At 37.8% G+C, this 22,714-nt stretch overlaps 1 protein-coding gene across 1 annotated transcript; it reads right to left on the bottom strand.

Moving 5' to 3' along the window:
* Nucleotides 1-179: 179 nt before the first annotated feature.
* Nucleotides 180-22,340, bottom strand: GGNBP2 (gametogenetin binding protein 2). Its single transcript, XM_045299630.1, has 13 exons — nt 22,260-22,340; nt 20,926-21,179; nt 14,206-14,304; nt 10,283-10,408; nt 10,065-10,178; nt 7,635-7,844; nt 6,469-6,643; nt 5,172-5,366; nt 2,891-3,038; nt 2,400-2,525; nt 2,166-2,314; nt 1,476-1,724; nt 180-797 (listed from the first exon to the last, which is right to left on the bottom strand). The coding sequence occupies exons 1-13, from the start codon at nt 22,338-22,340 to the stop codon at nt 594-596; spliced, it is 2,130 nt and encodes a 709-aa protein (XP_045155565.1). The 3' UTR covers nt 180-593.
* Between the last annotated feature and the right edge of the window lie 374 nt (nt 22,341-22,714).

The following is a 22,714-nucleotide window of genomic DNA, read 5'->3' on the forward strand; positions in this document are numbered from 1 at the left end:
TTTATTTTTTCAAAACTTGAGACTTCTTTTCCAGGTTGTCAGTTCTCTTCAGTTCAATCTTTACCTCTATCCTCATTTTCTCTTCATTCATAACAGCAACACTGGTCAAATACTAGGTCTACAAGAGGCAACTATGAGAAGACTATGCCCCACATCAAGCAGAAACATGTACACCAACATTTACTATGCGTATTAATAAATATTCTTTATTTTAAATTTTGCACATTGCGCTTCAACATTACATCCAAACATTTCGCAAGTGGATGTCTACTTTGTAAAACCATATATTCAGCTCATTGTCATTTCTGTACAGAAGTTTAAGTACAACATTACTTTTTGCCACTAGGTTGCTTTAGTAAGTTTCACAGGAAGAGAAACATTTAATGAAAAGAGATGGCTTAAATCATATGGCAGGCCTGCGCAGCCACGCAACTAAAGAACTAAGGAAGGTACCTCCACCATCTCCCCAAACAAGAAAATCACATTGACTTAAGATAAAATGTTGCGATAAGTCACTAAATTAAGGTTTTTGAAAGAGAAGGCGCAGTAGTCATCTTGAGTGTTTCATTGAAAGACAGAGCTATTTTATTTATTTAATTTGCTCCAGCTGTTGTCAACCAGCCACTACAAATGGGCCTCTTGTGATCATTTAAGCGGCAGTATTTATTAAATTTCTCCTTCAGATGCTGTCGGTATTGTTCTCTATTGCTGTAGAAAGACTGGTTATTAGCCATAAATGACTGTATTTCATCTTGCGAGATAAAGATTTCGTCATCTGAAGTACATTCGGACTCATCCTGAAAATCAAAGCAGTAATTAAGACTATGACTTAAATTAAGCCTAGCTTTTTACTTTCAATTCAGTTACATTAAGTCTTTAATTGAGATGTTTACAGAATAAGCAGCACGTCATTCTGCAGAGGGTTTGATTACATTAGGACTTCCTCGAATAGCTTTGAAAAAGACACTCCCCTCTCTCATCCCCAGTACCACAGCACACTAGGCATTAAGTCACCTGCCATCGGGTATAACTGACATACATTCTGTAAGACTTCCCAAGTTCAGTTGTGCTTCCAGCCTAGACCCCACCTAAAGGAGTAACCTAGAAAGTGGCCTCAGGCTCAGCTTCTGTATTCTCTCCTAGTTTAATAAGAGTGGCTACAGAAATGGTCACACAGAAAGGCGGGGTTTGTTTATAATAACTCCTCCTTGAAGGAGGCAGACTCCTGACAATATCACCTTCATTACCTCGCCCATCTAGTGAACTTTCTCTCTTTGAGAAAAAGGGCAGGAAATATGCTCCAGAGTTGCATAAACCATAAGTGGAAGAGCAGAAATGAAGATATCAAAGAATAATGAAATACTGCCCTTAATTTCTTAAGTCTCCCTTAACCTCAGCAGTCAAGCACTGTCTCTACCCCCACACCCCACAGAGCTAATAGCTATCTAGAAGGAGACACAGTCTGGATTACTTACTAGGAGTTCAACTAAGCTCTTGGCACCTTTTCCAGAATCAGGACCCAACGACGTTTCTGTAGGTTCCGCAAATTGTGGTATGTTTTTCCTATGCTCGAACCAAGGCAGGGGCTGTCCACCCTTTTCAGAGCCGCAACAGCTTTCTGGATGTGCATCTTTGGTCTTGTCACGGTGAAACACTGTGTGCATGGTAGTTCCTGAGGGCTCTCGATTGCCTGGATCTGTAATACAGCTTCCAAGCTTTGGGATCTAAAAACACAATAAAGAATTTTCCAGGTAAAAAGGCAATGAATAATAGCAACGCTTCCTCCCACCCCCTTTGGGGTGGGGTGGGGGTTATTTTCTAAAGAAAGAACCCCCCTGTAAAGGGAGTTAACCGTTAGCGGGAATACTGAACAATAGCAGCAGTAGCATTCATGAGGCACTTCCTCTACCAGAGGGTTTACAAGCCCTTCGATATTACCTCATTTCATCTTCACAGAACATCATCTGATAGGGATGATTATTCTATATTACATATGAGTGAACGAAGATACAGAAAGCTGCTCAAGATTACATAACTACTAAATTAAAAGGTATTATGAAATAAAATTCTAGCAGCAGCTAAACTGTGCATGTGAAACTCTAAGAAATAAGGTTATTTTCTTCTCAACAGTAAAAGCTTTAAGAATCGCAAGTTAGACCACTTACATGTTCATCACATTTCAACATCTTGCTTTTCTTTTTCTTCTTTTTATTTTTTCCTTTCGTGTTGTTCTCTTCAGAATTTGCCCAACATTCAACACAACTATCCCCATCATCCTCTTTGTCTTCACAGTGATGAACACAGGAATCATCAACTGTAGAAAGCAATACCCCTCTTAAATTTATGCTCTGACATCAATCACGCAGTAGTAATAATTGGGAAATTCAACCTACACCTACCATGTTCATCATGATTACAAATGCCTTCAGTGCAGGCTACATCCGAACCTTCCCGAGAACCTGTTTCACTCCCTTCCATGCTAGATGAATATCCACAATCACTACCATTACAGTGTGGAGATAAGCCTGAGAATAGAACATGTGAAATTTATAGATAGCTACAATTTACATACCAAGAAAATACGGAGACAAAGAATGAGCCAACTGAGGGCCACAGAAGTTTCCAAATTGATGACTTAAGAGTAGAAATTAAATTAAAATATTGAGGGTCATTAGTTTTTTTGTTCTGTTTTAGTCTTTGTCAAATAATAATAAAACAAAGAAAATATAGCTAGAAAATATTGGATTATTGGATATCTGAGAATAAATTGCACAACCTACTGGGCCTACAAAGAAGTTTCTAACTTTTAAAATTCCTAGAAGCTTTTTTTCTTTTTAATTTTAAAGTAAATTTTAGGACTTGTTTCTAAAAACAAACTGCATTTACTTACCTTTCTTTATTTTAGGGGACCCCAAAAGATTGCCACTGCTAGGACAGGTACATGATGTATTTTCATTGGTAACAATTACTTCTACGCAACTATTGCCATCTTCAGTACTGCCACAAGCTTTGCAGCTATTTTCTACGAAGTCTGTTTCCTTTAAGGATCAACATTAAGAGATAATATGAAAAAGTTTACCACATAGTGGCTACATTCCAATTTTCTTAGCATTAACCAAGTAAGACAGGCGATATGAGGTTAACAACTTAAACATATAAACATACACATAATATTCTCATGAATGACTTTCTTCAAACTCTGCGAACCAACTTAAGTAAAGCTAACTTAGTGACATGAGGAACCCTGGTGGCATAGTGGGCTGCTTATTAGGCTGTTAGCCAAATGAGTTAATGATAACCACGTAATCAGTTAAGCACAGAATACTGAAACCCACTGCTGTTGAGCATATTCTAACTCCTAAGGCTCTTACGGGCAGGTCAGAACTGCTCCACACGGTGTTTTCAAAGCCATGGTCTTCACAGAAGCACACTCCCGCAGAGTGGCTGATGGGTTTAAACTACCAACCTTGCAGTTAACAGCAGAGTGCTTTAACCACTGTGCCACCAGGGCTCCTAAAATTTAGGCTAAGAGCTTCCAAGTGTGGTCCACTGAGTTCTGGGGGTTCAATGACCTATTTTCTTAATATGAAGCTGCTACTTGTCAATGGCACTGAATCATACATGTAGAAGTTGTGGAATTGGGAGAATGTTTTGTTGGGTGTATTTTTGGCACAATTAGAAAAAAATTACATGGATAACAATGGGTACAAGGAAGAGTATGTTCTAGAATTGAATGTGGTGTTAATTGTACAATTCTTGATATGACTGAATTATCTGACATGTGGGTGAAGTGCTAATAACACTGTTAAACAAGAGAAAGATGTTATTGCTTTATTCACTGTGGGGAACAGTTGCTCATGGGGTCACACAACTGACAGCAGCGACATCAAAGTGTACCAATGGTCTTGACATTCTCCACTCATCACTCTTGCAGGGAGAGAGGGAGCATGTTTCACTTTTCAATGCCCTTGACAAAGTGGTAACAATCACTAATTTCATTAACTGTCAACCTTGTGAGTAGATGACTTTCCAGATGCGATCTGTAGTCATGCGACCACGTGGCCAATTGGTGGTGCAGAAGACGTCAGTGTCTAGAAGATCCGCACAACCATGAGTCTGCATCTTTCAAATGACTAGTCTTGTGTGAGTAAACAGTGGACACCAAGGGCCAGAGGCCAGGGAGCTTCCACAGGGTATGGAAGGACTGAGCGTGTCAAGATCCCACACAGCCCCCAATCACCACCGGTCCAGCTGTCGTGTCAAGTAAGATCACAGCTATCTGAGAGCACTATGTGAAAACAGTCCTCCCTTGTCCAGTCATTTCAGTGAGGGCAGATCTTCATATGCTTCCACATAGGACAATGGGTAGAATGTAAAGTAGACATGAGAATCCAGCTGACTTCTCTTAAGTATTAGAAAAAATAAAAATAATGCCTCTTTCCATTTTCCTTCTTCTTTAATTAAAAAGATCATTTTGCTGGGGGCTCTTACAACAATCCATACATCAATTGTATCAAGCATATCTGTACACATGTTGCCATCATTACTTTCTACCTGAGTTCTTGGTATCAGCTACTCTTTTATCCCTCCCTACCCCCCCTCGATAAATTATTATTAATTTCATATCTTACACTTTTCACTGTCTCCTTACACCCACTGTTTCTGTTGTTCGTCCCCTGGGCGGCAGGTGTGGGGTTATGTGTCAATCATTGTGATTGGTTTCCCCTTCCTCCCCTTCTCTCCCCATCCATTTTCATTTTAGAAGTTACTTAAATTTTTTTTTAAAGTTACTTTTCAAAACTATTACTCATGTTAGCTTAAAGATCTTATTATGGTGCGTAAATGACTTAATAATGCTAAAGCTTTTCTGCGTTAATTTCTAGCACAGCAGATTCAAAGGTAACTTACAAAGTTTGGCTGATCCTAACAGCACATTCCTATCAATTCCTTAGTAAAACAAATGCACAGGAGGCTTTGCGGAACAACTTCATTATCTTTTCAGTCCATTTTCCCACAAATTTTCTGAAGCCCCTCATATATAACATTAAACATTTTGGCTACAGAGGAGAAAGAAGTCAATATTCAAAGTGCAGGAGCTCACATCTGGAAAAGCACAGTAAAAAGTGCCCCAAGCAAGCGTGAAGTTGTAAGCCGATGATAAGGAACACTACCTTCTCTTGGCTTACTTCCTTTTCATCTGCTGTTTGTAAAGGAGCAGGAATATCACACACACACTTGTTTTTTCGTCTGTTCTTCCGCTTTTGGCGTTTCTTCTCTTGTTTGAGCTCTCTTACTCGTTCTTCCTCTGAGAATTCTTCACAAAGCTGTTCCAATCGACTTATACCCTGTACTTTTTCCACAGTCATCTATTATAAAAACAAAGTTAGAATGAATACTGGTTCAAACTTCACTTGTGGAAATTTTACTTTATTTAAATAATATCATACACAGAGAGAACATAATATTTCATGCTGCAAGTCTGGAAAGTAGTTCTCATAAAGAAATCTTAAGTTTCAATATCATAAATGGTAATCTTAAAATCTACTCAAGGAGGCAATTATCGACGGGGAAAGACATGCATTCTTATCGCAAAGCAGTAATGTTGTAGTTTCAAATTTCGGAATTTGAAAATAATGTGTTCATTTCTTTACACAAGGAGAAAGCTATTTAACCTGATTAGAAGATCTAGTCTTTTGAAGGTTCAACCATACAAAGAGAAAAGGAGTAAGATTATTGAAATCTGTCCACCAAGAACAGTGGAAAGCTCCTGAGACTACCCAGAACAGGCTGTTGTGCACTCACAAACTTTTAAAAAGGAGATTTTAGAGTTTTCAGCTCATTTTTGAGAGAGGCCGGTAACTTAAAGGGCTCTAACCCATGTCTCAAAATATAATATTCACTATCTTAAAAAAAAAAAAAAAAAAAGACATTCTACAGAGCATCAACGAAAAAGTTAGCAAATCACAAGCATTAAAACCCAGTTATCAGCATTATCAAGGGATTCTGGTGGATTTCTAAGGAATTTGTACACCACAGCATTCTGACAGCACTGGCTCCATACTACATACAAACTGGGACTCGTTAAAGGGTTCTGGTTTTAGTTTTTGGCTGGTTTTAAAACCTTGCATTAGTTATGTTTTATAATAACGTCTTGTTAAAAAATCAGTTTCAATTTTCAACTTTGAGAAAGTCTAAAGCCCAAGGCTAATCAATTGCAAGATTAAAAAACAAAAGAGAATTCACAAATTTCTCCTCCTAAATATGCCACCAACCCTTATATTCTCGCTTCTTGACCCCCAGAAGTCATGAAAGTATACCAGTGAGGCCCCATAAAATGACAAAAAAAAAAAAAGGAAGGTATAGCAGTGAATTATAGGCTGCTATGGAAAGCAAAATCTCATGGCTTAGGTTAAGATTCAATCAATTAATTAAATATTTTTAGATACTTCAATAGCTCACAACAATGACCTCAAAGCTCTTTCGTAAAGCATCAACACCAAGATAGAACAGCATCTGCCACGTCTGCTCTTCTGCCCGGAGTTTTTGCCAGATTCGGTGGAGTCTTTCATAGAGATGAATTCCTAGGCAGGTCAGAACCTCTTCTTGAGCTATATCTATTGTCTTAGCATGTCGTTCTCTCCGCCTACCAAGGAAAAGATATCACACATAATTCCCGATACCCTGAACAGTCAGCTACCACATCTGTTAAAAAACAACCTAATCACAATAGTTACCTATATATTTTGTGTGTATACATATATACACACACGCATATGCACACATGTCAATGAGAAACAACACATGCATGTAGGACTAAATCCTAGTATTGCTAAAAATAAGGTAATTCAGGAACTGGCACTAAAAAAGATACTTTCTGGGTAAAAAGATGTATCCAGCCGAGAAAATTCCTAATAGTTCCTTTTCCTTCCCACCGGAGCAAAATGTCTCGGTGGGTTGCTTGCCTAGTTGTTTTGGGAAGGGAAAGTGGACAAAGCAAAGAGACTCAATGGTGGGCCCAAGTGCTCTTAGACCAGTCTTCAGTAGCAGTGTTGGCAGACTCTTTTGTAACACTCTAAGTGCTAGCAGAAAGGAGGCACTCATAAGGGCTTATAAGTAGCACATAAAAGAAAGAGGGGTGAATTTACTGTCTTTTACCACTTATTTTCACAAAAAGGCCACAAACTATTTTGGGTTTTTATGGAACTTAAAAATGTAATATACACAGTTCATGAATTACATTTAGTAAAGCATTTATTTCTTAACTTCCTGCTGCATACACTTCACTTCCTAAGTAAAAACTACCATAGTGAATAAAATTTAAACATGGTAATGTATGGATGAAGAGGGTAATCCCTTTTAACTTATCATTCTCCAGGGAAAATGATAATCTTAATAATGAAAGCCACCAAAAGCCCGTGTCGCCCTCAAACAACAAGAAGGAGAAGACTGAACCAACACCAAAGGACATCTTCTGCTTCTTTACGTAACTACGGCACACAGGTTTTAAAGAAAGCCAATTTTCCACAGGCACACCTTTTATACATTTATGTACTGAGGCAAAAAGTGAGGGAAATACACTTTCAGTAATAAAATGAAGCAAAGCGCTAGATAGCCCATTCTAGCAAATTACATACTCATACCCTCCTGCGAACTCTGGCTCAGCACGACCCAAGAGGTGTGCAATGAAGTCCGTCTCACAGCAGACGTGGATGTGTCGCTCGTGCGGGCAGCAGCGGAGGCCCTCGTAAAGTGCAGCACAGTAGCCCTTCTCTTTGCTGCAGTCCAGCTCGCCAATAAGGATATTGTATGCTCGGAGAACTTTGTTTTTGCAATCAGTGCAAAATCTGCGGAAAGAAAGACCTCCAAATTAACAACTGTGCGTTTTATTTCGTGTAACGTAAGACTCGTGTACTAGAAGACTGCACACTCCTCCGATCAGTCCTTTAAAAGCTTTGTCACACATTGAAGTATGTACATGTACCGTAAACACCATTTTAGAAATACACGCGCACAGCCAAATCCACATTTGCAAATGACTTTTTAAACTACAGCAGCATGTGGTATAAAGAATAAGGCAGAAATATACTTGTTTAACAAGACCACAATCTCTCTACTTTGAGAGAGCAGCTAGCAATGACCAGGTTGCCTCCGCTAAGACTCTGCAAAAGCTTATCTAAGGAATAAACTAGTCGGCATGTTCCACTGGCAAATCTAGACTTAAATCTTTACTAGATAACTATCTGAGGGAACATGAGGAAGAATAAGTCATTTCCAAAATGTCAAATCCTTTCTTCCAAAAAGTATGTTTCCCCATACATCGACATAATACATCCAGATACCTTAAAATGGGTGTATACTCAGGAGTGTATCACATGGCAGCAGTGCAGAAAAGTATGAAAAGGAAGACATTTTTAGAAGTCAAGCGTTACTCAAGACGGAGAAAAAAATAATAGTCAAGCTATCTTTAAATTCCTGAAACAAGGCAGAACTTAGTCTAGAAAAGGGCTGTGGTAAAGGGCAACCTATTTGACCTAAGTGCGTTTTCCTGAGGCTGAGGACGAGGGAAGTCGTCTGTGAAGATCACGGACTCCACAGCCTTCCTCAAGCCGCTGCTCTTACCTGAGGAGCACACTCACACTAGCAAATGGTAGGACATCTCAGCCGGTCAACAGTTAACACCTTAAACTCAAGTGTTCAAAAACCACGTGCAACACAGCTCTCCCTCCTCTATGTTCCTTCCTAATCTCTGTCAAGGACATTACCATTTACAGTATGACCCCAACCAAAAACCACAGTCAATTCTAACCTCCTTAAACCCTAGACAGTTTCCCTAAATTCCAATAATTGGCGCGTTCTGTGCTCTTGGTACAGTCAATCAAAGTTTGTTACTGAAAAGGGGAAGACGCCTAATAAGCTTCAGTGTGCAAGTCAAGTCAGTGGTTGGTTCACTGTCATATAAAATAAACACCAATCTTTGTGCCAGTATTTACCATTCACCTGTTTTATAGATGAATAAAAGTGGTAGCGTATTACCTATGAGGCCAAAGAAAATACAACCATAAACCCAACATGTGACAAACGTGTACTATAACAGAACCCCCCCCAAGAATGCCATCCTCTAGTAGCTCCCTAACAGTTTCCTTTCCTACTGCACTCTCCTGCCTTGTGACGAACTTAGAAAATTATTTTCTAAAAGTGCTTTAAAAAGAAAAATCTTTAGGTATTTCTATAGCACATGAAACACGACAATTCCAACTCAATTTTTAGAGTTTGACTATTAGTAGAGGATGTACACTGGTGCAGATAGGAACTGGAAATACAGGGAATCCAGGGTGGATGAGCCCTACAGGACCAGTGGTGTGACTGGTGATACTGGGAGGGTAGAGGGAGAATGGGTAGGAAAGAGGGAACCGATTACAAGAATCTACATGTGACCTCCTCCCTGGGGGACGGACAACAGAAAAGTGGGTGAAGGGAGACGTCGGACAGGGCAAGATATGACAAAATAACAATTTATAAACTATCAAGGGCTCATGAGGGAGGGGAGAGCGGGGAGGGAGGGGAAAAATGAGGACCTAATGCCGGGGGCTTAAGTGGAGAGGAAATGTTTTGAGAATGATGAGGGTGATGAATGTACAAATGCATTTTACACAATTGATGTGTGTATGGAATGTGATGAGTTGTAAAAAAAAAAAAATCATTCAACTACTACTAAATGAGAAGGTAATTTACCTTTTTAAATTTTGAAGATGTTATTATTAAATGAATCTACCATAAGAACTACCAAAGTGATTAAGTACATTTCCAGTTAATTGTGTTTCCTGAAGAGGTCGGTCTGGAACCAATAGGTGAAAATGATAAAAAAAGTTGTCAATTCAAAGCAACAGTTAAGACTGAAAGTCAGTCACGAAAGGAACTGCTTGCCCTGGCATTGAGCTACTGACAGTAGACATTAATGGGAAAACTGTAGTAGGAGTTTACAACGGGGGCTACCGACTGGCCAATCTGGATGGCTGATCGCTGAGGCAACTCCCACAAGACATCTTGGCCTCCTTTAGACTTACCTGTGCTTCCGCAGATAAGTTTCTAGTGTTTCTAAAAGACAACTAGAGTCGATTAAAACTACTTCATCCCTGCATTCCTGGGACATTAGTTCCCATACGTCCATCCAACAACCTCTGCAGAAAGAAACAAATTATCAGTGAAAAGGAGAAATGTGTATGAGTAAAAAAAAAATTTTTAAGGGGAGAGAAGGGGCAAGTAAAGGATTGCTTGGTTTTACCTGGCTGTTCCCTGGAAAGGTCCATAATGGAAAATGATCCTACACTTGCTGTCCTTCCTGTGGTCTTCACTACTCCTTTTATCTGTACTTAACTTCTCTGAACTGACACTGCTACTGCTCCCTTCACTGCAGTGCACACAGTACAAGCTTAGTGACCCTGAGAGCGTCTGCAGGGTCATTCCTGTTGTCTTAATTACAACGATTAGCTCTTTAATGCATTAAGGTATTAGTAGGGTAAAAGTTTAAAATGTGTATACAGTAATTACATAGTCATTTTAACCACAATAAAATGCTAAACATGTGCTCACACCTTTATATAAAATTTGCTTGACTATCAACATCAACCAATAAAATTTAACATTTTTATTTATGAAGATAGCAATTGGTTAATATACTAAGCATTTTATGAGTAAATCTATTTGGAATGTTTTAGAGTCAGAAAAGCTCAAAGAAATTACATTTTATCAATAAGCATGGATCAGATTTCCATGAATTTGAAACATTAACAATTTTTATCTACCTAATGTACTAAAAAAAAAAACACTCCTTTTTATACCCCATGACAACAAAACATCTACTTTCATTTCCAAGTAGCTGGGGAAAGCCACAGGTGAATCTAATTATGGTAAATATATTTTTACACTCACTAAAGACAGAACACACTAAGATGAATACTATGCACAGCCTAAATTAGTAATGAATGCAAGTAATTTTTTAAAAACTTAATAAAAGCTTCCCAGACTCTCTCCCCACAAGGAGTTTCAATGAGGCATTCAATGGTCACACATTTTGCTTTGTTGCAAATGTGCCTTTCAAAAGAAATACCTATATTCCATTCAATCACTGTTTTCTTGATTTTTCATTATTCTCAACTGGCCTGTTCTTCTGGTCTCACTACAGCCCTAAAATTGATTATCTTGAGTGCCTGAGACGGAACCACCTCTGAATAGTCATTTAACCTAGTCTATAACACCAAGAGGATATTTCTCCACCACTTGACAAATATACAAAGTTAAAGTTATACAGAGTTCAGTCCTTGCTTCCCCCCTTGGCCTCATTTGTTTTTGACAAGAAAAACTTCAAATCCTGTTCTAGGCTCCCTATTGATACCTTTCTATTCTGAACGCCCATGTTTACTTTTTCTGATTATGCTTCTGTGATCCATAATTTCCTCAAAGTGAGTAACTCCCAAACTTAAGTTCTCATATTTGAAGAATTCATGAAGAGAATGAACAAGCTAGGGAGTTACTGTATCTTCAAAGTATCAAAGCATTATTATTCTTTAAAATTTTAAGCACTAAAAAATCCCACAGTTCAAATCTGACCTTTATCTTGCTAAACCTAAAGGTGTCATAGTAATTCCTTCCCTCAAGATCAAGGTTTTAGAAAAAGCGGCCTTTCTACTGCCTTGTTCTACACTCATTCTTTCTACTCACAGCTGAGCCCATGACAATCGTACAGTGAGTGCATCACTGTACTCCCTTCTCCACCTTCCCAATCTGGATTCTGCCTTGATTCAATCACTACGTTTGTTCATCAATGTCACCATTTACACCTCAGTGTTGTTCAATCCAAGGGGCACTTTTGAGTCACTGGTAACTTAGCAGGCACCCAATGCTGACCAGTCTTTCTTGAAGCATTCTTCCCTGGGTTTCTGCTACCTCACTGGCTATTCTCAAGTTTCTTTCTGGCTACTTTTCCCCCCACCATTAAAGTGAATTCCTCTTACTCTACTCCCCAACGTAATCATTAAAAGCATTCTCAAAGGTGATCCTCAATCATCAGCTACAAGGCCTACAACCCCAACCTAGACCTTTCTGATCTCAAATTTCCTTCCAGACAGACAGTAACTTGGGTTGACTTGCATGGGTAAAGAATACTCAGGATGGTTGAACTGGATAGCTGTTGGTATTAGACTGAAAGCTATTCAAATGTATTCTATTTCTCTTTGTGAAGTCTATATAAGAAAAGGAATTGGTCCAACAGTTGAAATACATAATAGTAGTGACCATCCAAAGCAGAGAAGCAGTGTTAGCTGATATTCATACAGCATGTAGGAGGAACGGAAGCTACCTTGGGAGATACTGATGAAAATCACTTAATGGCATTCATATTGATTCATACACAGCAAACCACCTTTCAAACACTTGGCTTCCCATCTAGTGGGGCTATAAACTGGAGGGGGATAGAGGTGTTTTTGTGTTTAAGTTGAAAGATAGGAAAACAGAACTTTATGTCAAAAAAATTTTTAGTAGATATCTGATAAGGCCAAGTCATCACTAAGAAAAAGGAAGGAGATGAAATCCATATAAAAGTAGAAACATAAAAAAATAAAAAATAAATAAAATAAATAAATAAATAAAAGTAGAAACATGGTCTTTGAAGAAAGGCAGCAATGAGAAAAAGACATGTACGATATTGGAGTTCTACAATGAAGCATACGCACAACAAAAATAACCAGGAGGCAGGCTTCTCAGTCCTAGATACTATGCCACACTACTCTGGCTTTAGCCATTGGGGTCACTAACTAATAGAAAATCAGATCAAAGTCTACATTTTTCAGTGAGCCAGGATTTCTCTATTAAAGATATTAGCAAAGTACATAAACTAACAACTATCCTTAGATAACCACGTTAGGTTGTACAGCCTGATACTGGGTTCAAAGTAACCACACAAAATAAGTTGTGGTTCTTGTCTGGACCCTAATTCAAAAAAAATGGACCATAAAAATCTTCTGCCTATGAGGGGACTTCAGGAAGTTGAAGTCCCTCATATTCAGAGATGCATGGGGAAATACAGAGGCATAAGATAACATGTCTGGGATCTGCTTTAAAATTCAATAAGTAAAAAGGTAGGTAATCAAATGTGGTCAAATCTTGGTTAAATACTGAATCTAGGTAAGGGTATAGGGTAATTTGCATATATTCTTTTTGTTTTCATATATGCTAATTTTATGCTGTATAAGCTTTTAAAGGTTTTATTCCCAATTATGAGAAGATAAACACCAAAAAACATTTCATAGATGAAAACAGTACCATCTGGTTACCATTTTTTACATACTAATCAAAGAAACGTGTCTGTATAAAAGTGGTATCAATGACAATACTAAAATATTAAAAACAACTTTTAAAATTACTCAGAAATAACTTTACACCATTCTGTTGTCTCAAAAAAAAAGAAGCTAATTCCCTCCTTTATGTTCCAATGATGTCTGCTAATCACTCCTCAACCTCATGAAATATGGTAGAGGACAATTGTGGCAGTATGCTGAGAGGTGGGACAGAAGTAACCCTGAATACTGTAGCATGTAGCCAAGAAGAAAAGAGCAAATCAGAGAACTATATGCTCTCATAACTAATGGAAGACTCTTTTTAATCCTTGATAAACTAGTGAAACCTGGAAAACAAGAAACGTGCCTATGTGTCAATTCTACAGATCAAGATATTAATTCACTACTTTGAAAAGCTTAATATTGGCTATATAGATTCCCATACATCTCAACCCCTGGCCTCTGAAATATATTTACTAAGAGAAAATAAAATCTGTATGGAGACCTAATATATAGTCTCAACACAAAAAGTCCTCTAGAACCAAGAGACATTTATTTTGATGTCAAGAGTTTAACAGAATATAACCAGTTTTTTTGTTTTTATTAAATACAAAAGTTATTCAATCTTTTTTTAAAAATTATTTTATTGGGAGCTTGTACAACTCTTATCACAATCCATACAGCCATCCATTGTGTCAAGCACATTTGTACATTTGTTGCCATCATACTTTTCAAAACATTTTCTTTCTACTTGAGCCCTTGGTATCAGCTTCTCATTTTTTCCCCTCCCTCCCTCATGAACCCTTGATAATTTATAAATTATTATTATACAAGTGATTTATCTTAAAACATCTTGGTATTAAACTCTACTTACCCCAGAGGTTTTGGCTTGTGGGTATCTAAGGAGTGCAACTGACATCGCTTGTTCTTCTTACTTTTTGGAATAGCATCTATCATGTCATTTAATTTGGACCTAATTAAAAACAAGCCATTGAAGATTTCATTAAAATAAGACTTATTTTTAGAATTTGAAACATTTCTCTTGCTTTTTGGTAAGTGCATTTACAGTAATAAAACAAACAACCATATTGAAAATCTACCTCAGAAATTATAACCCAAGAGCCTTTATAGTTAGTTGCATTTCCACTTCATCCCTAATACCAGCTGAGACCGGATCTATTCAAAGGATTCTTTCTCACAGACGGCATCTATGTTGTTCATCCCAATCTAGCAGCATTTCAGGAACTCTAATATTTTATGACTGATTGCTACCTGACTAGAAGCCATCTTCTCTTACAAACAGCAAACATACACAATTTCTTTAGATGAGGAACCATAAACTAATTTTAAGTTAAGACAGGATACACACACACACACACACACACACACACACACACACACTACTATATCCTACAACAAAAACCACACCGTCTATCCAACCAATCAGAACTGTATAGACACAGTTCTAACTTAAATACATTTCAAATCCAATTACTTCTCACTACCCTCCACCAATACCACCTTGGTCCAACTTCCCATTAGCTTAGTCAACTGCAATAGCTAGCCTCCTAAATGGTCTCCTTGCTACTAAGCCTTTTACCCTTCATAATCTAGGTTCCACCACTCATATTAGCTGTTTGAGGTTTCTAAACTTAGATTATATTATTTTTCGCTCAAAATTTTTTTGAAAGCTTCTTAGGCACAGTGATGTTCAAATTTCCTACCACTTCTAGAGAGATCATTGTTCGCTCTTAGGATCTCTTCCCTTTTCCTAGTCATCCTCAATCTGTTTATTTTTATCTAGTCTCATAGTTTAAGTATCATATATAGGCTGATGGATAAATCATCACAGATGCCTTCTTCTACATCCAATAGATAAGCAAACCCAACTGGCTTATTCCTCAAAACAGAACCAGAATCCAACCATTTCACATCTCCATAGCCACCACTCTCATCTGGACTATTAAAACCTTCCTGTCTCTGCTCTCACCTCTCCTGAACGCACCTAATTCCCTCACTATGCTCAATACAAAGTCAAACGCGCTTGCTAAAATTTCAAATCTGTCCTAGCAAGACTTAAAATATGTTATCAGGTAAAAATCACAGTAACAGGTCTAGTTAAACTGCTGTCTCCTGATGGAAGGAGGCAAAACTCACTGTTCTTGGAAAGAATGCTTTTGCAAAACCTGCCCCTGTCCCTGGCAAGTTAATGTAGCTAAAATCTGTTTTCCTGTCAAATTGTCTCAATCCCATCCAAGAACAGTTATATATAAGGAAGTGAGTTCCCCGTATGTTTGTTTTATGTAGCACAGGCAGTCCCCATGTTATAAATGTTCCAATGTACAGACAATTCCTATTTATGGATTGTATTATATAAGCTTGGTTTTTGAGGTGAACTCACATACCAGTGACTTGATGTAGTTTTTCTGTGTCATTCTGAGAGAGTGCTTCTAGTCTACAGAGTTCTAAGTTCCTGTCGCATATCAAGTAGAAGACCATGGGTGGTTCTTCTCAGGGGTTAAAATCTCTTTTCTTTCCCATTAAAAACTGATTCTTGTGCCTGGGCTTCCAGTAGCTACTCTGAGAAACTGGTATAAATCACTCTATTTTAAAAGTGCACCAAAAAAATAATCATTTATATTAATTGGTCTAACAGGCTTAAAGGATGACAATTTGGGGGGAACTGATTACAAGGATCTACATATAATGTCCTCCCTGGGGGACAGACAACAGAAAAGTGGGTGAAGGGAGGCATTGGAGAGTGTAAGATATGACAGAATAATAATTTATAAATTATCAAGGGTTCATGAGGGAGGGGGGGGAAACGAGAAGCTGATACCAAGGGCTCAAACAGAAAGGAAATGGTTTGAGGATGACGATGGCAAAAAATGTACAAATGTGCTTGACATAATGGATGGATGCATGGGTTGTTATAAGATTTGTATGAGCCCCCCACCCCCAGTAAAATGATTAAAAAAAGAGTTAACAGTCTCAAGGTGCTAATATCAAGGGCTCAAGCAGAACGAAAATGATGTTTTGAAATGTTTTAAAAATTATGATGGCAATATATGTACAAATGTGTTTGATACAACTGATTTATGAATTGTTATGAGATGTAAGAGCCCCAATAAATTTATTGATTAAAAAAAAAAGGATGACAATTTGTTTCTCTAAGAGACCATCCTAAAAGTATGCAAAAGAAAGCTGGTGCTGAGTGTCCTTGAAGAGACCTTAGAGCAGCGGTCCTCAAACTTTTTAAACAGGGGGCCAGTTCACTGTCCCTCAGACCCATTGGAGGGCCGGACAATAGAAAAAAAAAACTATAAACAAATTCCTATGCACACATCTTATTTTGAAGTAAAAAACCAAACGGGGCAAAAACACCCTGCGGGCCGGATAAATGTCCTCGGCAGGCCACATGTGGTCCGCAGGCCATAGTTTGAGGACGCCTGCCTTAGAGGCTCCTTCCTCATAAATGTCACTGCCAAGACAACCGGAAGTGGCAACATCACTGCAGCTGCAAAAGTAAGAATAAGAAAACAAAAAGGGGAGGGGGTCATCTGTTACCAAGCAACCAGGACAGACCTGCCGGTACTTGAAATGGCAGAGGTGAGGCTCTCCACAAATGACTGAGGGACCTACCAACTTTGCCCAGATCTGACTTCCAGAAATAACTGAAAACTAAGGCAAGTAACCTTGCAGACAAAGCAGCTAAATAAGCACTTCTCAGATTATTTTGCCCTTATAAGGAGTAAAGAAAGATATTTTATTGCTTATTTTTGCTTACTGTTTGTTTTTTGTTCATTAACGTTAGAATGATTTTTAAAACATCCACAATTAGCTCAAAAAAGAAATTGGGGGGTGGGAAGGAACATGAGGTTAACTGCTCATGGAGAAAGTAATAAAAATTAGAAGGAAAGAATTCTTTCATCTTTCAAAAATTACCTGGGCCAACTTTAACACGTAAGTAAACTGAGATTGTTCCTTGACAATTAGCCTCAGAGAGCTAACATATTCCAGAGGTTTTTGGTTTAGGATGAATTTTTTACTGTGAAATTCCACAGGTTTTAAAAAGACTTCTAAATAAAGTAAAAAGGTGTTTTTTTTCAGGGAAACTAAGATAAGTAATGTTGATAATGGGGTCTAAAAAACAAGAAATATGCTGTTTTAATTGCTAGCAAAAACTGGGTAGATAACCATTAAAATAAAGGAGACAAATATAAAGTTAGACTGAGAAAATGGTAAAACTTTGAGAAACACTGACTATTTAAATAAACATATAGTAGTTATTACAGGCTTATTTTCTAATTTGGGGCTAACTATTGCAATCAAATGGAGTTATTAGATATTCATAATTGATATTTACAGGCTCTTACTTTTTATGTGTGGTATGTGAGCTACAGCTAAGAATTTGATCTGCTGAGAATTTTTAGGAGCCGTAGTGTCAAATAGCAAAGATGGGAGTTTCTTGCTATAAAGATAAAATTTTCTGTAATTACTAGGTTGAAACTGAGTTTTACCCTTCATGCAATTTGTCTAAAAAGCAAAGGTTTGACAGAATAAATGTCTGAATTGAAAACCATGCAACTTAACACTAGGAAAAGGGTTTTGCTATCCAAATCACTGGTTAAGTAAACTCAACTACTGTCTCAAAGTCCTGTGATAAATTCCTGACAACTTAAACACTTCACAGAAAGCCATCCTAAGAAGTCAGGTGAGAGTTTCACCAGGACCTGAAAAGAGGAAAGTTAAATGACTGGTAGTAAATGTTTTAAAAGAGGGATAAGGAGACTAGGTTTGCCTTAAAGTAAAATGACTGGTTTTGCCAGAATGAGATAATAAAAACGAAACCCGAGGGTATGTTGTAAGCTACAGAAGTTTTTCACAACCACATATAAGACAGACTATCAATCTAAATTGAAATGAAAAGATTTAGTAATATATGAAAATCAGAAAAGACTGTGCCTCAGAAATGCCTAAGATATGAAAGGCTATAGAAGTTCCAGAGTGCTTGCAACATTAAACTCAACAATGCCTCTGAGCAGCATGATTATAAAAGAAAGCAAGTCATAGCAATAAAAATAATACTTAAAATATTTTTAATGCATTGTTCCCATTCTGTTATGCTCAAACATGGGCATACTTTAGCTTTCTTGTTGATACTTGCACACCTTTAGAGAAATATGTTCAAACACTAGATTACAGATGCTAAATCATTTTACTGGCTGCCTCTTTTAAATATATTTATACCCCTTGGTCAGGCAGTAGAAACAAGAAAACATCGTTAAAGGCCCTTATGGAAAATGGAAGCATAAGTAAACAGATAATCTCAGAATCACAGGACTACATACAGTCTGCTGAAATCTTTGGATTCTACTTCATAATTGTTGCTATTTAAAAAAAAAACTTTTTATTGTGAATTATGTGGGGGTAATTGCAGCTACTGTTGTCCCTTATCGTGGATTTTTTCCCCGATAGTTTGTTAATAATGGACGATGTTTAAATTTTATACTTTGCTCCCCAGTAACTCATTCTAATAACTAGAGAGATATGCATTCGTTAAGCAGGCTTAATCAGGACTAGAGTTGGCAATCTGAATGTTGGATTTATCATCACCCACTCTGATCTGTACGTGAAAATTCACAATCTCTAGTAATCCATTTTAAAGTGCAACCTCATATCAAATGCTATCATTGATAATCTCACCTTCAAGCGAGGCATATGTGTGACACATTGGATTACTGGCTCAGCCTTAGGTACATGTTTACCCCTGGTGATGGAGACGGTTACATGTCGAGCTGCTAACAGCACGTCTATCAGCTGAAACCCCAGTTGCTCCATGGCACAAAGATGAGGCTTTCTCCTCCCGCTTTTTATCTACAGTCTCGGACACCCACAAGGACAGTTCAACTCTGTCCAAGAGGGTCACTGCTAGTTGGAATGAACCCAAGGCAGTGACAGAATCAGAACACAGAAATGCTCAGAAGTTACTTACGACTTTTTGATCCCAATTATCAAAAACGATTTTGTTTTCCACCCAAGACTACAATTTTTGTAAAGATGTTCACATAGCTAATATAATAAATTCCAAGACTATTTGATAAAATAGCATATATATTAACCTTTGGAATCCATAAAAATTAGGGTCATGACAATTACCCATTTACGACAACCATTTAACAAAAGTGGGTTACATGATTAAATTAAATGAACCCATTTCAATACCCATCCCACCATGTTTGAGTTTCCCTTTTGCAACATTTAGCTGGCTGTCTAATAGTACTGGTTAGGGGCTACGCTCAATAGTACAAACTGGATTATTAATTATTGGAGGATTAGTCAAATACCAAAATAGATGGTGGTACAGTAGAAAAAGTGTTCTTTCATTTTTTTAGTCATTTTATTGGGGGCTCTTAAACAGCTCATCACAATCCATACATACATCCACTGTGTCAAGTACATTTGTACATACGCTGCCATCATCGTTTTCAAAACTTTTTCTTAAATATGCTTTCAGCTGCCACTAGCTGCTCTGCAGAATAAACCTGAGGCTTTCTGCTACCCTAACAATGTACATCTTGTGAAACAACAGGGAAAGTTCTCAGGTCAACTGAGTCAGCATCAACTTGATGGCAGCAAGTTTGGTTTGCTCCGAGTCAAGTGCCATATGAAATATTTGATATTTATCATCAAAAGAAGACACATTGCAAAACATTATCTATGCTGAACAACTTATTACCAGTAAACAGCCAACCTTTATTCCTTCTTTCCCTAGAGTACTGCAATATTGAACTTCACTGTTCAGAATCTACCCAAATTGCTCCTGAAATGTGGCAGGAAGAACCCAAGTCTCTCTACAGACAAACCCTACTAGTCTAGTCGTATAACAAGGTGAAGAAACCACCCTCATAAACAGAGACAGACAGAAGTCCTGGCAGGAGAAAAGTGACCCTAATGTGGGGAAAGTGCTAAGAGCCCTAGAAAACATGAAGCTACAGGTCAAACTCACAGTAACAGGTTTGAGTTGATGTGCTCAGTTTCTGACGAATAAGGGAAGGGGACAAACTGTGGCTGTTCTCAGGAAGAACGTGTTGGCACAAGTTGTCATTGTCCGTGAAAGACAAAACTCACTGCCATCTAGCTGATGCCGACTCACAGAGATCCTGTAGGGGAGGACAGAATTGCCCCTGTGGGTTTCTGAGACTAACTCTTTATGGGAGTAGAAAGCTTCACCTTTCTCCAGTGGAGCCTCTGGTGGTTTTGAATTGATGCCCTTGCAGTTAGCAGCCCATGGCATGACCACTATACCACCAGGGCTTCTTCGAAAGCTAAGGGGAACCATTTTTGAAAAACACTTGCACAGGCTGACTCCAGGATGTCTGTATATCAGCTGAAGCTATGGTTACTAATTACTATTTCTCTAAACTCCTATTATTGGGGGCGGGGGGAAGGAATACCTTCTCGTTTTCTATACCTTGGTGACTTGAACACAATTTTTCCTAATCCTTGTCTTGAGAAATTATAGGTAAAAAGTTAACACCTGACTAAGCTTTTTAAAAGCTTAACAAAACCACTTTTCCCTGATTACACTTACCCATGTACATAAAATAATGTATAAAGCTTCTTTGCATCAGTCATACAGCTTCGAGTTACAGATAGGACTCCCTTGGGCCCTACTGTCAGAGGTTCAAGGGCAGGATTTCCAGACTCTACAAGCTGAGAGAAGAGGCGCTCCACACTGCGACGACAACCAACACATGGGACAAGCTGAGAGAGTGCACTCAAGACTTCACGCGATGTCACCACCATGGCAATACTGAGATCTTGTTGCTTAAGCGTACTGTGTCGCTAAAGAGAGGGAAAGAAAATTAAAGAGTTCTTAAGAAAGACATGAAATTTTCATTTTTTTCGCTACCACTTAATTCTGGTACACATCCTTAATGGAATAAATCTTCCTTTAGGTCTAGGAGGTTCTTAGCACAGAGACCCTTAGGTTCAAAGATGAGCTCTTGGTGGTAGTCAGTAGTCAGTTATCTATCAACTCCTTTCTCTTTTTTTAAGATAAAAAAGTTGTACAGGCTACACTCTACATAAACTCTGTTTACATCGTAAGAGATGTGATCTGATTAAGGCTATTAACGATTGGCTGATCACAATGGGTCACATCATGGGGATGTTTGTTAAACTTTTAAATTATATCATTATATAGTCACCAAACTACTACTAGGAGCCCTGGTGGAGTAGTGGGTTGTGCTTTGGGTTACTAACCACAGGGTCAGCAGCCCTGAACTACCAGCAACTCCATGGAAGACCAGGTTTTCTACTCCCACAAAGAGAAACCCACAGAGGGCAGTTCTACTCTGTCCTACTGGGTCACTATGAGTTGGAATCAACTCACTGACAGTGAGTTTTCACCAAAATAGCGAAATTCATGGTCCAGCCAAGCTGACATATTTTAAGGTGGACAATATTCAATCCACAAGAGCCATAAATCTTTCACTTAAAAGTTTTCTCTAAAAATAGGAATGGTGGTTTTTTGTTTGTTTTAGTGATGTTTATAATTTGACAGAATTAAAGTCTCAGAAACTCACAAGGCCAGTTTAATCCTGCCCTAAAGGGTGACCATGAGTTGGCATCAACTTAATGACAGTGAGTGAACACTAAATAATACTCTATCTTAAAAAAAATAAGTGAAAATAGGAATGATGACCTGGTAAAATCCAAGCTTTATATATACCCTTAACACACCACTATGCAATCACTCTCATATGATAGGAGCATATATCAGATACAGAAGTTTATTTAACATTAGCAATTTTACTGAATCTTAAGACCCAGGTAAAACAAAATATAACTAGAATTTTAAGTGACTCCTTAAAAGTTACACATCCTCTATATACTTAAAATACTGATTAAAAGAACAATTACCTGAATGAACTGCTTTAGTTGTGCACCATTATTCTGGTGCCCATCAAGATTTAGCACATTGTCAGGAAATTCCATCACCATCTTAAAATTCAAAAGAATAAAAATCAATTATTTTGTCCTCTTCAAACACACTGCAGTGAATTTCATAAACTAAGGAAACATAAATGGACCCCAAAGTCAAACTTGCCACTTTCCAAGCAAAAAATAAAAATTTTGGTTACACAATTTGATTTGGTTCGATTAGGCACAGAAGCCAGGGAGATTTAAGTTCAAATTCCAGCACTTACTATCTATGTCATTAACTTGACAGGTTAACGTAATCTGATTCTCAGTTTTTTCATTTGCTAAATAAAGTTAAGTAATATTTTCTTTTATATATATCTGAATCATTTTATGGATTAATATTTTAACATATTTGTGGCAGTACCCAGTAATAGCATTTAGTTAACAAAATA

Source organism: Echinops telfairi, unplaced genomic scaffold (genome assembly GCF_000313985.2).
Source record: "Echinops telfairi isolate 266 unplaced genomic scaffold, ASM31398v2 ScPeMD7_7458;HRSCAF=8496, whole genome shotgun sequence".
NCBI classification, from domain to species: domain Eukaryota; kingdom Metazoa; phylum Chordata; class Mammalia; order Afrosoricida; family Tenrecidae; genus Echinops; species Echinops telfairi.